Genomic DNA, 13,442 nt, shown 5'->3' on the forward strand with positions numbered 1-13,442 from the left:
CCTCCAGTGGCTGCAGCAGATGGCTCAGCAGACGGGGAATGCCCTGAAATAATTCTGTAACAAGGCGGGAGTGGTGCAGGTGGGCCACTCAGGTTATCATCAGGGTGGGTTCGACGGTGGGTTCGACGGTGGGTTCGACCCAGCCTGCCAGCCCTAGTCGACGGGGGCAAAGCGTGCCAAGCCTGCACCTCCGCGAGAGCTCTTATCGCGATTGCAGGCCATGCAGACCCCAGTCCCTGCCAGGTCATTGGGCAATGGCAGCTTGACAAACGCCCCAGCGTCAGCGGGCCTCAAATATTGAGCCGCATGACCTCCAGACTGACTCTTGGTCCACAATAAACAACATCTGCCCTACTGCTGTAGTGTGATAATACCCACAACACATAAAAACTGGCCCCAGTCCCGAGTCAATTGGGCTACCGCGTATTATTCCCGATTGCTCAGGAATCCAAATGTTTTAATCCCGGTCTAGATTCGTTCCCAGTTTTGTTCAAATCCTGCACAACCCCGCGCAGCTTGACCAGCCTCCTCTCAGAACAGACAACAAGCACCAGCCCAGGTGTTTGCACCGGCTCCCCTCGGCTCACACAATTGTCCGAGACAGCAAAAGCTGGGCGGTGGGTAGCACAGAACGAGTCACCGCTGTTTGGTTCATGCATTCATGACTGGTCGTCTCTCCTCAACATCCGCACTCATATATAGTGGCCGTGCCGTACGTAAAGCCGCAACTGGGAAGTGACCCGCCCCCAGGAGTACTGTAACATCATAACCGTGCTTAGAACCTCGGTCTGAGGTTCTGGTGCTGTTTTGGGGCTTCAAGAACACTCTTTGCATACAATATTATTATGACGCAGCACATTGTCAAAACACATCATGCAAAAGCCACACACACATACGTGGTTTCGGTTCTAATCCCCATTTATTCAAAATGTATATAGCACCTTCATACATAGTTAAACGCTTAAGATCCAGTGTTTGTAAACATGGGGAGAAAATAGGCAGATTCCCTACGCAACTGACGATAAGGACTGTGCTAGGAATGAGCTCAAATTAATTTTCATATAAGGATCATATTGTAGATGACTATGAAAATGTCTCATAGACCATGCAGCAGTGAGATATTTACAGATGCTTTGGTAATTATCTGCCCTTAACGCATCGCCGGTCTTGAGCATTTACCACTGTGTAAAGGTGCCATATATGTCCTCGGACGTATGCGGAATAGAAGCAAAACTAGTTACAGTATCTTTTGGTTCTGAAAAGAAAAACTCATTGAGTGCTTATGGTAGAAGCACATTTAGTATCACCTTCATCTCAGGAACACACAACATCTCCTGATTTCCCAAACCGGAATACTACTTCTTGTGACAGGATTTCAAACAAATCTTATTTTATTATCATGGCTGGCGGGAAAGTAAAATTTATCTCGGTTTAAATCCATTTACACGTAAAGAGTGGGAGGGAACATAAGATGGGCAAAGAGCAATCTGTGATAAACCAAAAGAGAATCACACCTTGGATTTTCCGTGCGAGTTTGAAACGGTCGAGGGCTACCTAGGTATCTGCCAGAAGTCGCCTTGATTCAACTTCTTCGAATAAGACAGTATCCGTTATCATCTGCGTGACATGGAGCAATAGAGTAGTCGCCTGCTGGCTCCGAGGAAATTTATGCAAGTTTCCATTGCCAATACGTCCACTTGGACTTCCACACATCCTGTCCATTTCAAAAGTCAAGCATCCCTCTGGTCCTGCTCAACTCTTCTGTCCCTTTCTTCTGTCTGTCTTCTCTGAAATTGCCCACATTCCCAAGCTTCCTGCCGCAGACTTGAGACGTCTAAAGTACCCGGCACCAACATTTGCCAATTCCCCTGGAAAAGCTTGCCAACAACCTGCAGGCTCATCCTTACCTTTCTTGCCCATCCCTTGGAGAAATCTTGAGTCACATTTGGGTTTCTAAAACCCAAACATCATTCCACGTTGCTCCTCCAGAATCTGTCAGAAGCACTTGCGCTCGACCGAGATTGGCAGTTCTGAAAGCGTCCCCTTCGAGCAGATCACCCAAAGGCCTTAAGAGCTGCGCCACCATGTGGTTATTGCTCCTGTTTGGCCTGCTACTCGCAGGTGTCTCACACGGGGCACTCAATTCCAGTAAGCTTCTCATCACTGGTGATCCCGGTTGTAAACTGATCCAGTTATAGTGACCTTGAACACCCTGTGTGTTACACCTGTGACTATTCGCACCGACGTGTCGACTGTCATCCCCCCCGGCTTCTCCGAGTGCTCGATGACCACAGGCACCTCAGGACAAGACTCTCTTATTACGGCGCCTTTAACTCCTACTTCACAAGATGGTTGGGGCTTATTTAACGGTAGCACACCTGCCGTCTCGGTCACTACTCTCTCAACCACTTGCCCTGGAAGCACATCTATCTACGTCAAGACAGTCCTCTGTGTTGAGACCACTGTGAAGTGCGGTAGCTTTCAAACCACTTGGGCATCAGTGTCTACCTCGGGTAGCCAGCTTGTTCTGTCCCCTACCACTTGGGCCACAACTCACCCAGGATCAACTACTTCAGCTGAATCTGGCTTTCTCACGACAACGGTGACGGAAACCTGCATGCGTCCCAGTGTCACATCTCAGACATCTGCCAGCTCCACGGCTGGCTCTTCTGAGATTCCCGCCTCTTCGGACCCAGGATCTTTTACATCTATTCCTAGTTCAAGCTCGTCGATCTCTATGTGGTTTCGCTTCTATTCCGTAGACGTCCAAGGACATATATGGCGCCTTCATACGGTGGTAAGCACTCAAGACCCAGCGCTTGGAAAGAATACGATGTCGATAACAATAGTTATAACACAATAGGTGGGTATTCAGGTATGATGCGTTGTTTTGGAGCTGATACCTACTTACTTAAGTACTTGAGTAGGTATGCTCCTTGCAGATACCGGTAGCACGTACTTAGCAGACAGGTACAGGCAACTGATGCCCACCAAACCTAGCAATGAAGCAACCTACATCCACACAAACCTGAGTGAATCCAGCAGTCAACACATACCATAGTCTGGAAGGGATCACTGGTCAAAGACCCCGAGATGGAACTTGCAGTTGTTCCAACGCAGTTGTACGGAAAATATGGCGAGATGCTGGCTTGGATACAGCACCATTAAGACCATCACAATATGCAAGGTAAAATTTTGCAGTCTTCCCAATGTGGTATCGCTCAGCTTCTCCAAGCCGGCATGGAACTTCAATTCATGAATCGCTATCTCATGATTCCAAGACATCCAGACATGCCAATATCAACTTCCCAAGGCACCAGCGCTCCCTGCGCCGGAACGCCCCCTTGGCCCACTCTATAGCCCCCACGGCGTCGCCGTCGAGCACCCCGACTGCCTGCATCGCACCCGAAACGCCCTTGCGCACAAGCTGCCAGGCGATCAGGAACGCCTTGAAGGCAAAAAGTGCGACCCACGGCGGCTCCGACTCGGGGCTCAGCGTCGTGTCGAGGTAGCGCAGGAACCAGTCTATGTGAGGCTGCGTGGCGCGGGCCGTCTCGGCGCCAAACAGGATCTCGCTCGACGACGCCAGGTATGTCGATTCCTTGAGCACTGCATCCACGCTGCCCCCCACGATCCCGCAGGTGTGTGACGGCGACCAGATCTGCAGCTCGATCATGGCCATCTCCCAGGTCGCTTCCCGCGATGCCGCGAGTATTGATGAGCTGCCACTGCTGCCATCTGTGCCGCCGGCGTCGAACCCTGTCTGCGGCCGCGAGGGCCGGATGCAAGGCCCAAGGGCAACGAGGGATGACCTCAGGGGCTCCAGTCTCTCGAGGCTCAGCCGGCCCGTCATGGTGGACCAGCCTGATACCTCGCGGGCGCTGGAGAGCAGGAACTGGGCGATATTGATGGCGCCGTAAGGGTCGAACGACGGGAGCGACTCGAGGTCCGGCTCGGGCGACAGGACGCGGCGGACAGCCTCGGCGTATTGCACCGGGGGCGTGGACTGCCTCGTCACCAGCTGCTGGTACGCCCAGTCGGAGGCAGACCGCGCGGTCCAGCAGCCCTCCGGACAGGGAAGCTCATGTTTGATCTCGAGGTGCGAGAGCGAACGGGGTATGGAGAGGAATTGGTACAGCAGCGCGTCTATCTGGTGGACGGCGAACAGCGTCCGTTTGTGTGACTCAGCCTTGATGAATCCCCCCCAAAGCGCTTCCAAGTCCTGGCTCGCCGCGACCTCTGGCGGCGTCGGTTGGGTCAACCCGCTGAACCGTGCGAGCGAGATTATCCTCGAGTGCATCTTCAAGCCGTATGCCGAGTCCTTCCCACAGAGGTACATGATGGCGCAGATCTCGAGAAGCAGGTTTGCCTGGACCAGTGAGAGGTTGTGTGTGAAGTCGCCATCACTCTCTTCCTGAGTGGCGAGTAGGACCCGGGCTCTGTGAAAGCAACGTAGTGATATGCTGCTGCCGGAGCCGGCTTGATCACCCCGATCGGGGTCCTCGCCGTGCTGGTAGGCCAGGCATAGCATGCTGAGCACCAGGTAAGGGGCGGTCTGGGCAGCGTCGAAGGTCGGTTGGTGGAGGAAGGGGACAAAGTGTGAGATGTGGATAAAGTACAAGTCAAGGCCGCGGACTATCTGCGAGCCTGAGGGGTACCAGTCGTCCTGGACGTAGGTTAGGTCCCTGGGCGATAGACCGTCGGGGATATGTGTGTTGCACATGACAGTATCTGGACTGGCCTCGGGTGAGGAGGTCTGCGTATGCCCCGCCGCCGGTGAAGGCATCTGAACGCCGGGCCCATGATCATAGTCGAGCCCGGATGTGCCAAGCGACATGGCCAGGTCCAAGTCGGCGGTGGCATGTGGAAAGCAAACACTGGCAGCTGGTGTGGAGCCCGTCGCCAACAATCTCCGGCCATGAACAACGTCATCGCCCCCAGCACTCGTTGGTAAGCTGGTGGACAAGGCGATGCCTCCCCGGGACTGGCGGTACTGGTAGTCGTGCTGGAGGTGGCCTCGCCCGTCGTCCACACAAGACAGCTCGATGTTCCAAGCGGCGTCGCTCAGGTCCAGGTGCATGTCCTTGTCCCACTGCTGAGAGAGCAAGCTGTACTGGCTTTCTGAGAGCGAGGCTGAGGGAGTCTTTGCGTCTTCGGATGCCTCGCTACTGGAGCAGTCAGGGTCGGTCGAGGGCGCCGCTGGCGGGGAGCGGCGTGCTCTCTTTGGTGGCAACCCATCGTCCTGTTCCGGATGTTTCCTCTTTATGTGGCGTAGGCGCAGGTCCCTCCGGGAAAATGTGGTACGGCAGAAGCCACAAGGGAAGGAGACCTTCTCCTGCGAGCGAGTGTGAAGTGCAGCGTGGCGTTTGAGGTTCTCCTGGCGGGTGAAACGGGCCCGACAGTCTGGGCACTGGAAAGGCTGATGGGACTGCTCCCCTGCAAGCGATGCAACAAGAGACATACTGTGTTGTAGTAGCAGCCGGGTCGGTGGTTTACAGGCTCATCTGGTATGGGGAATGTCGATAGAGCAGACGGCCCTCAGCCCTCAGACAGGCCGGCAGCCGGTGGTTGTGGTCGTCACTGTCATGCTGTGCCTGCCCCCCGGGCCCGTCTAACTTCCTACCTCCTGCTTATCTCTCGTCTCTACCAATGTCCCAGCCATGTCTGTCCCTGCTGTCTCCCCCCCGCATTCTGCACCTGCTATCTGCATTGATCAACTCGCTTGCAAGGTGGGTACCGAATGGACCCTCCCGGCTTGCTGGGGCGCGTGCCGGGATTGTGCATTCAGTATCTAAGTGGGGTGGGAGGACGACGCATCAGCCTCTCTCAGCCAACCACATGCGCCCGGTTACAATCTAGTCAGCCTGTCAACCTGTCTATGGGACCCCTGCCCGGATACGTGCGCCAGCAGCCAGGCCAGCCTACATACGTGTCTCTGATATCCCGCCGGAATCCCGAGATCGGGTGTCGGGCTGCGGGTGGACGAGAGATTACGAATAAAAGAGACAGCCTTGTCACAGAGAAATTGTTGACTAGCTGACTGGTTTCGCTTCTATTCCGTATACGTCCGAGGACATACATGGCGCCTTCATACGGTGGTAAGCGCTCAAGACCACGATGTTGATAAACATACTTAAAATACGATAGGTGATTGATGACTAGGTGCTCAAGTATTTACTAGTTATTGATCGTGATGTATTGGGGATGGTGCCCTACTAAGTATGTATCTTTATGTACAATTGCTGAACCAAGAAAAGAGAAATACCACTGCTGCAACCTTCTTACACCGGCAGCACAACCCTGACACCCATATATTCTCGTTGTTGCATGAGCTTGCCGTCGACGACGATCTGGTCGGCGCCCACACGGTTGCGCTCTGTGTCTGTTGGGTCCGTGGCTTGCGCAATCTGCATTTCCCGCCATTGACGGTTTGTGGGCACAAGCTGTCCTTGCTCCGTGAGCCTCTTGAACTCCTTGTAGACGCCCTGCTCCTCGACGCAGCCTTCCCGTTGGATGAGTGGTGAGGCTGTAGATGGGTCGTAATGTTAGCATAAATTCCACTTCTACTCCTTGAATCTTGAAGATTGTACTCACAAGCTGCCGGTGTCATGCGCAGGTCACCGACTGAGCTGTTGAAGAGCACCAGTGAGAGTCGTTCCTCGTGCAGCTGATCGGCCGGGGGGGTGAAGACACGGTGGCGGGTGGCCTTGAAGTGTCCGCCCGAGACGATCTCAAGGGTATCGCCAATGTTGATGACAAGCGCGCCGGGCTTGTAGGGCACGTAGTACCACTTCTCGTCCTGTCCCCAAATCTGCAGGCACGAGATAGGCACCGAGAACAGCAGCGTGGTCAGTCCGAAGTCGGTGTGGCCGTGCATTCGGAGTCCCTTGGATTTCTCTCGGGTTGTCTCCTCCACAGGCCGGAAGAGGGCGTGGCGGAAGTAGCCCTCACCAGTTGGGCTGCCATGAGACTGGACATTGTCCCAGAGGTAGTCGTCGGGCAGCTCCAGCACGCGGGAAAAGAGTTTCAGGATCCGTCGGTTGACCGACTTGGTCAGGTAGTTGCAGAACTCCTCAATCTCATCCATGAAGGGGTGCAGGCATTTGGGGATACGGTTGATGTCTTCCCACTCGCGAGTGTACCAGTTGAACTGCTCGATGCCATCGGGGACTCCACGGTGACGCTGAAACGCGTGAGTTAGTGAGATATCCCAATGACAAGTGCATAAGAACACCAATTTCCTACCTTGAAGCCATATGGGTGCTTGTAACCAGACCACCGTCCCGTATCCGGATCGAAGATAAGCCTCTCTTTGTCCTCTTCTGTGATGTTGTTGTACAGGTACTGGGCCAGGGCGAATTGGCGGTGGAGCTGGGGATCGGACAGTCACGGATTAGCATGGGTCGCCCCATTTTCCCGGGGATTGCGAATGCTGTTGTTCTCACCTGCTCGAGAGAAATGCCGTAGTTCTCAAGGAAAAGGAACCCGTCCTCGCGAATGGCCCTCTTGACCTGGTTCACCAGGCCATCGACTACTGCTGGGTCGTCCGAGTCAAGCAGAGACAAGTCGATTGACGACAGCTCGGCAAAGTCATGCTTTTCCTGCGTGACCGGAGGGGGGATCCATTCTGGAACGGATGGCTTGCCAGGCAAATCAGCAGCCGGCGGGTTGAAGGGCGCAGTGGGTGCCATGATTGATTCTGTTGGAATTGTCTGGAGAAGGGTGTTTGTTGGGTTGATGATGAGCTATTTCACAATGTTCCGGGGCAGCGCAGCCTTGTCTTATAAAATTCGCAGACTTGACCGTGATGATCGGTGTGATCACTTCGGAATCAGGCGAAGAGGACACACGCGTAGGCTTCTCACCTCGAATAGCACGATGAAACTGCGGACGGTTGCTGAGGGACATCAAAGCTTGGCCGGAATGGTCTGATTTCCTGGATGCTCACTCGGGCTTCTCCAGGAACAATCGTTGCTCCCTGCTCTGCTTCGCACTCTCGCCTGACCTCCATCTCGACGCGGGTCCTCCACGTGCCGAGTGTCCTCCCTGTCCTCCCTGCGGCAATCTAATCTCATTAGAAGCTGGATGCAGCTTCCTGCTCCTCCCCGTCCTCCTCCGCCTCCCCCATTGCTGCAGATCTGCTTTCCTCCGAGATCTCCATTCTCTTATCAGATCTATGTGGCGATACGGCAGTCGAATCAATGGCATATTCGATCAAACCAAATTAGCTTGTATGCAGCCTTCCCGAACATGGGACACACCATGCTAGGTTTCGTATTAGACGCGGGTGGGAGGAGCTCCTCCCAGTCAGCCACGAAAGGTTAGACTTGGCATTGCAGGTGGGTCGGCGTGAATCGTATTGGAGATAGAGCTCCTCTGCCCTACCGATATGAAAATTGCCACTGTCTCTGTTGGGATACTTAAAATGAACAGATGAGAGCAAGACCAATGTATTTTTGACAAGCAAACCAAGTTACTCATTGTGCACTGTTTTGAACTATCTCGGGGTCTCTACCACACCACACACACAAAGCCCAAGCCCATATCCACATACTATTCCTTGTCAGAGCCAAAATGTCACGCCAACTTATTTCGAGCGAGAAGTTCCCCCCCAAGCCTCACAACTGTGAGTAATGACAACAATTATACACGCATATGCCCTGAAAACAGGTGGCTGACATGAACCAAAGGCCCTGCAGTCAAAGTCCCCGGTCTTGTCTTCCTCGCTGGCCAAACAGCCACTGGTGAGATCAAGCAAGCAACAGTGAGTTTGATACCTTTTCTTCTCTCAATCAAATCTTGGCTGATCTTGCGTCTTTTTCCCAGAGGACGGTTCTGCAAAATCTCAAGGAGGTCTTGGAGCTCTCAGGATCATCTCTTGAGCAGGTGGTCAAGTACAATGTCTACCTTGCAGACATGAAGGATTTCGCGGCGATGAATGAGGTCTACATTGACTTCCTTCCCAAGCCCATGCCATCGCGTTCGTGCTTGCAGGCGCTTCCCCCAGGAGACGGCACAGTCATCGAGATTGAGTGCATAGCGCAGGTTTAAGTTGGAGATGCCATTGCTTCCAGTTGGATCACGTATTCTGTTTTCTCAGAATTAGGGAACATGATGGGTTAGGCGTTCAACATGTAGAACCGCCACCTACTTTCGTCATAGAAAATTGATCCAATATTTACAATTTGAATTGCCCACTTGACTACGATGACACCCACAGAATTCAACATTCCGTAGAGTGCAGTCCGTTCGTATTGCTGTTCGTTCTTCCAGTCCCATTTGTGATGATAGTTGAGAGCCCGTGTCAGAACAGACACGAACAGATTAGAATATGCTTGCAACATTTGAAGCCACTGTGTACGAAGATAAAGGATAGCCCGCGTAACTCATTGAGGCATTCGACCACGGAAGCATGTATATGGTACCTAGGAGTATGAGACCGTAAGTACACCTTTGGATTCGTAAGATCTGCCTGTCAGCCTACCCTGCTACCCAGGTAATCCAGTATCGTGTCCACCGCTAAGCCTTCACCGTCTGATAAGTTCCCCTGGAAGATGGAGACACTTGCTCCTTCAGGTAAGACACTCCAGCCTTGTCTGGAACTCCATAGGCTCAGGGGAGGCTGAGCTTCTAAGATTTCGGTCAATTGATTGCTCTCATCCCGATTGCTAGGGATACCTGGGAAAGGATTGCCGTGATTCACTGCATGTGGCAAACCCCCATACACGATGTACACTGTGGTGGAGAATAGATAAAGTACTTGTGCGATTTATGTAATTTGATTTCTTGGAAAGCTAAAACGCTACAACTAACTAAGTCACAACCCCCATGCGATCCCACCTAGGTGATTCGATGTGTCATGACCGAGCAATATCGAGCTCCGCCATGTACCAGTTTTGTATCGCCTTGGTGTCGCCCGTCATGGCGACGGTGTCATACAATTGCCTCGCCTCCTTGGCTGTCGCACCGTTGTTGACCATGCGTCCGGCCCACTTGCCGTGCTTCCGCGCGGCCGCCACAATCTTTTCGATTGCAGCGACGAACTCTGGCTCGTCGCCACGCGCAGGCGTGTAGCCGAGCAGGGCCTGGGCGAGGTCGTTGGGGCCGATGAAGACCAGGTCCACGCCAGGGACGGCGGCGATGGCGTCGACGTTCTCAACGCCCGCCCGCGTCTCGATCTGGACCATGGTGATGATGGTCTCATTGGCCGTCTTCATGTACTGCGGCGTCGTCAGGCCGTGGCCGATGGCCGGGAAGGCTGACCCTTGGCCTCGCACGCCCTGTGGTGGGAACTTGGACGAGGCAACAATCTGGCTGGCCTCCTCGGCGTTGTTGATCTGGGGTACCATGATTCCGTGGGCCCCCGTGTCCAGGGCCCTCTTGATTATGTCGTGTGCTGGCCCGCGGATACGGATGATAGGTGACACTCCTAGGGCCGCGATGGCCGAGACCGAGTTGTGCATGGCCTCGTCGCCAATGTGACCATGCTCGCAGTCGATGATGACGCCATCAAATCCACAAAGGGATACTATCTGGGCCTGGCGCACCGAAGGAATGGCCATGAATGTCATGAGCGGGTACCTCCCGGCCCGGAGGCCTTCAAGGAGCTTGAGCCGAGGGTTCTGGACATTGGTTGTCTGAGCAGTCGGCCAGACCGTAGTTTGTGCAGCCATGTTTCCACAGTTTGTTGTTGGTGGTGTTGTTGATGTTGTTGTTTATTATAGGGGTCAGATACAATCAATCAGGCTTTTTGTGACAAGCAGTGTACCCAAATCAATTATAAAAAAAAAAAAAAAAAAAAGAGTATTATCTTGATCGACTTTCCTTAAATAGTATGAGGCTCACCTTAGGTATCATGGAGAACTGCAGTTTGCATTCAGGCTATTTAACTTGAGTGTTTTGTGCCACATTGCCGCTTGTTGAGCATCCTCCAATGAATTGCGACATACACCCATTGTCCCTCCAGTGCATGTCCCTTGGGAGGAGCATCCAGGAGGAGCGCCGTCGTTTTACGCGAGACGATCACGTCCGCCAGGCTCGTGTGAGGAGGAGGACAGGGGAGGCCGTGCGTGTAAGCGGGAGGAGCTCCTCCCAACTATCTTGGGGTCCCACATCACACAGCATCTTGACTAAACCCAACACCCGTGCCAAGATTTCAGGGCGGGCCGCGGAAGATACCCCAGATTTTGGCAGATTAGGAGATACTGCAACGCCTAGAACAACCCCCAAAGGTCAGCAGCACGCTTATCGGGGTAGACAGCCTCGGGCAGCCCCCAGGTTCCCATGAGAGCCGAGCCGAGCGCTGCAACTATGTAGACCAGGTTGCAGTTAAGACCATGGGAGTTCCTCACGCCACAACTTATTAGACAGACACGGGCGTGTTCTGTGACCTTGCACCTTCCCTGGTTCTTGCAGGAAGCAAAGCAGTGATTCCTCCCTCGTACTTTCTTTCTCTGCATTATTCCTGGTCACCATGGACGCAGACAAGAAAATTCCCGTCGGCGAGATTGGCGATGGTCATTCCTGTGCCGAAGGCCAAATCGACATTGGCGACACTCAGTTTGCAGGCGAGCGCAGGCCTGAGTCTCTGGCAAACCTGGGAGATCATGAGATTGCAAGCCTCAACAAGAAGCTTGTCCGCAAGATCGACCTGCTCATCCTCCCGCCAATCGGTATACTGTATATTCTCAACTATATCGACCGTCAAAACCTCTCGGCTGCGAAACTGCAAGGCATTACCGATGATCTCAACATGACCACTGAGCAGTTCGCCACGGCAATCTCAATTCTATTCGTCGGCTACCTTCCCTTCCAAATCCCTAGCAACCTCATCATCACAAAGATCTCTCGACCAGGATTGTACATATGCACGGCTGTTGTCATTTGGGGTGCGATATCTGCTGCCACGGCTGCCGTGCACAGCTACGGACAACTTCTTGCTGTTCGGGCCATTCTTGGAGCGGTTGAAGCGGTCTTCTTCCCTGGTGAGTTCATTTCGTCTGTTCTGCCATATTGTTCCCCTAGCAGGTTCTTGTTAGTTCTTGTTTCGAGGCCTTCTGGAAGGTCAATGTATTTTGATGCTTTCGATAAGCGAAGCTCCTTGACGAGGCTACATTCAAATATCATGTCTTCTATTCTCCTGATCAATCCAAATATTACCGCATACTATTCAATTTCTAATCAAGTACTAGGTGCTATCTACTATTTGTCCGCCTGGTACACAAAGAAAGAACTCGGAAAGCGTCTTGCCGGTCTCTACATTGCACAGCAAGTTGGTAACGCCTTTGGTGGACTATTTGCCGCAGCCATCCTACAACTCGACGGAACACATGATATAAGGGGTTGGAGATGGCTGTTTATCATTGTTCGTGCCTCCCCGAAACCCATCCCCACAGTCGTCTTTGCGTGTCGCAGTAGAACTTCAAGATCTCAGCCCAAGTTGCTAACATGTTGTTCTCATCTTTGTAGGAGGGCACTGCTACAGTCGGCATCGGTGCTATCTGTGCTCTCATCATGCCCGAATTCCCACATAACAGCCGTGTGCTCTCACAAACTCAGCGCGACCTGGCCGTGTGGCGTGTCGAGTCTGAAGCTGGAGCAGCTGAAGGCAACGAGGGCGAGGGCACGATGAGCGGCTTTGTAAAAGCCCTTTCTGACCCCAAGCTACTCCTTCTCATCTTCTGCAACCTGCTCTCACAAGGACAAGGCTCCATTGCGAACTTCTTTCCCACACTTGTTGGTGCCCTTGGCTATTCTCGGACCATCAGCCTGCTTCTTACCGCCCCCCCTTACATCCTCGCTGGCTTTGTCTACTATGGCATCACTTTCTACTCCGACCGCAAGAATACGGTGTACCCCATTATTCTTGGCTGCATCGCCATTGCAGCAGCCATGTACATCATCCCGATGGCAACGGACAACGTCGGTGCACGCTACTTCTCCATGATGATCCTGCCCTTCGCTTCCGTCGGCCCTCAGATCCTCCTTTACAAGACGATGAACCTTCATCTCGCGCGTCCCGTCTCCAAGCGCGCAGCAGCCTCTGCTCTGATTAACGCCATCGGCGGTACCTCCAACATCTGGACCTCATATCTCTACTACGCGCCTCCTCGCTTTTACGCTGCTTTCGGTGCCCTTATGGGCTGTGCCATCTTGTTTGCGGTCACCATCAGCGTCTACCGCCGGCTGGTACTTCGAGAGAACAGGCGTCTGGACTCGGGAGACCCTGCCGAGATTGCCAAAGCTATTAAGGGAGGTGTCACTGAGGAGATGGTTTCGCTTGATTGGCGGTATGAGATGTATTAAAACTCAGACGGGGTAGTTCTATGTAACTGTAGTTTTCAGCACGGTGTACCAGTCAACTCTGATAATTTTCAATAGAATGTGGGCTTTCCCTGGCCCATCACAGGATGAAATAGCGTGGTATGGCTGTGTAGTGAGTA

General features: G+C 53.2%; 5 protein-coding genes across 5 annotated transcripts; 2 read left to right on the forward strand and 3 right to left on the reverse strand.

The window, feature by feature from the left end:
- Positions 1–3,268: 3,268 nt before the first annotated feature.
- On the reverse strand, positions 3,269–5,662 carry KVR01_013500 (uncharacterized protein; the record flags this gene model as incomplete). Its single annotated transcript, XM_044792911.1, has 2 exons — positions 3,269–5,410; positions 5,624–5,662. The coding sequence occupies 2 exons, from the start codon at positions 5,660–5,662 to the stop codon at positions 3,269–3,271; spliced, it is 2,181 nt and encodes a 726-aa protein (XP_044637581.1).
- A 619-nt stretch (positions 5,663–6,281) lies between these two features.
- Positions 6,282–7,691, reverse strand: KVR01_013492 (uncharacterized protein; the record flags this gene model as incomplete). The annotated part of the gene is made up of 4 exons (XM_044788580.1): positions 6,282–6,526; positions 6,595–7,183; positions 7,246–7,371; positions 7,446–7,691. 4 exons carry the CDS (start codon positions 7,689–7,691, stop codon positions 6,282–6,284), a joined length of 1,206 nt encoding a protein of 401 aa, XP_044637573.1.
- Positions 7,692–8,574: 883 nt separating this feature from the next.
- Positions 8,575–9,051, forward strand: KVR01_013484 (uncharacterized protein; the record flags this gene model as incomplete). The annotated part of the gene is made up of 3 exons (XM_044794186.1): positions 8,575–8,626; positions 8,691–8,764; positions 8,827–9,051. The coding sequence occupies 3 exons, from the start codon at positions 8,575–8,577 to the stop codon at positions 9,049–9,051; spliced, it is 351 nt and encodes a 116-aa protein (XP_044637565.1).
- Positions 9,052–9,857: 806 nt separating this feature from the next.
- Positions 9,858–10,673, reverse strand: KVR01_013473 (uncharacterized protein; the record flags this gene model as incomplete). The annotated part of the gene is made up of 1 exon (XM_044785942.1): positions 9,858–10,673. One exon carries the CDS (start codon positions 10,671–10,673, stop codon positions 9,858–9,860), a length of 816 nt encoding a protein of 271 aa, XP_044637554.1.
- An 800-nt stretch (positions 10,674–11,473) lies between these two features.
- On the forward strand, positions 11,474–13,305 carry KVR01_013496 (uncharacterized protein; the record flags this gene model as incomplete). Its single annotated transcript, XM_044789636.1, has 3 exons — positions 11,474–11,984; positions 12,192–12,364; positions 12,469–13,305. The coding sequence occupies 3 exons, from the start codon at positions 11,474–11,476 to the stop codon at positions 13,303–13,305; spliced, it is 1,521 nt and encodes a 506-aa protein (XP_044637577.1).
- Positions 13,306–13,442: the final 137 nt, after the last annotated feature.

The sequence above is a fragment of the Diaporthe batatas genome (assembly GCF_019321695.1).
Source record: "Diaporthe batatas strain CRI 302-4 chromosome Unknown Contig00027, whole genome shotgun sequence".
NCBI classification, from domain to species: domain Eukaryota; kingdom Fungi; phylum Ascomycota; class Sordariomycetes; order Diaporthales; family Diaporthaceae; genus Diaporthe; species Diaporthe batatas.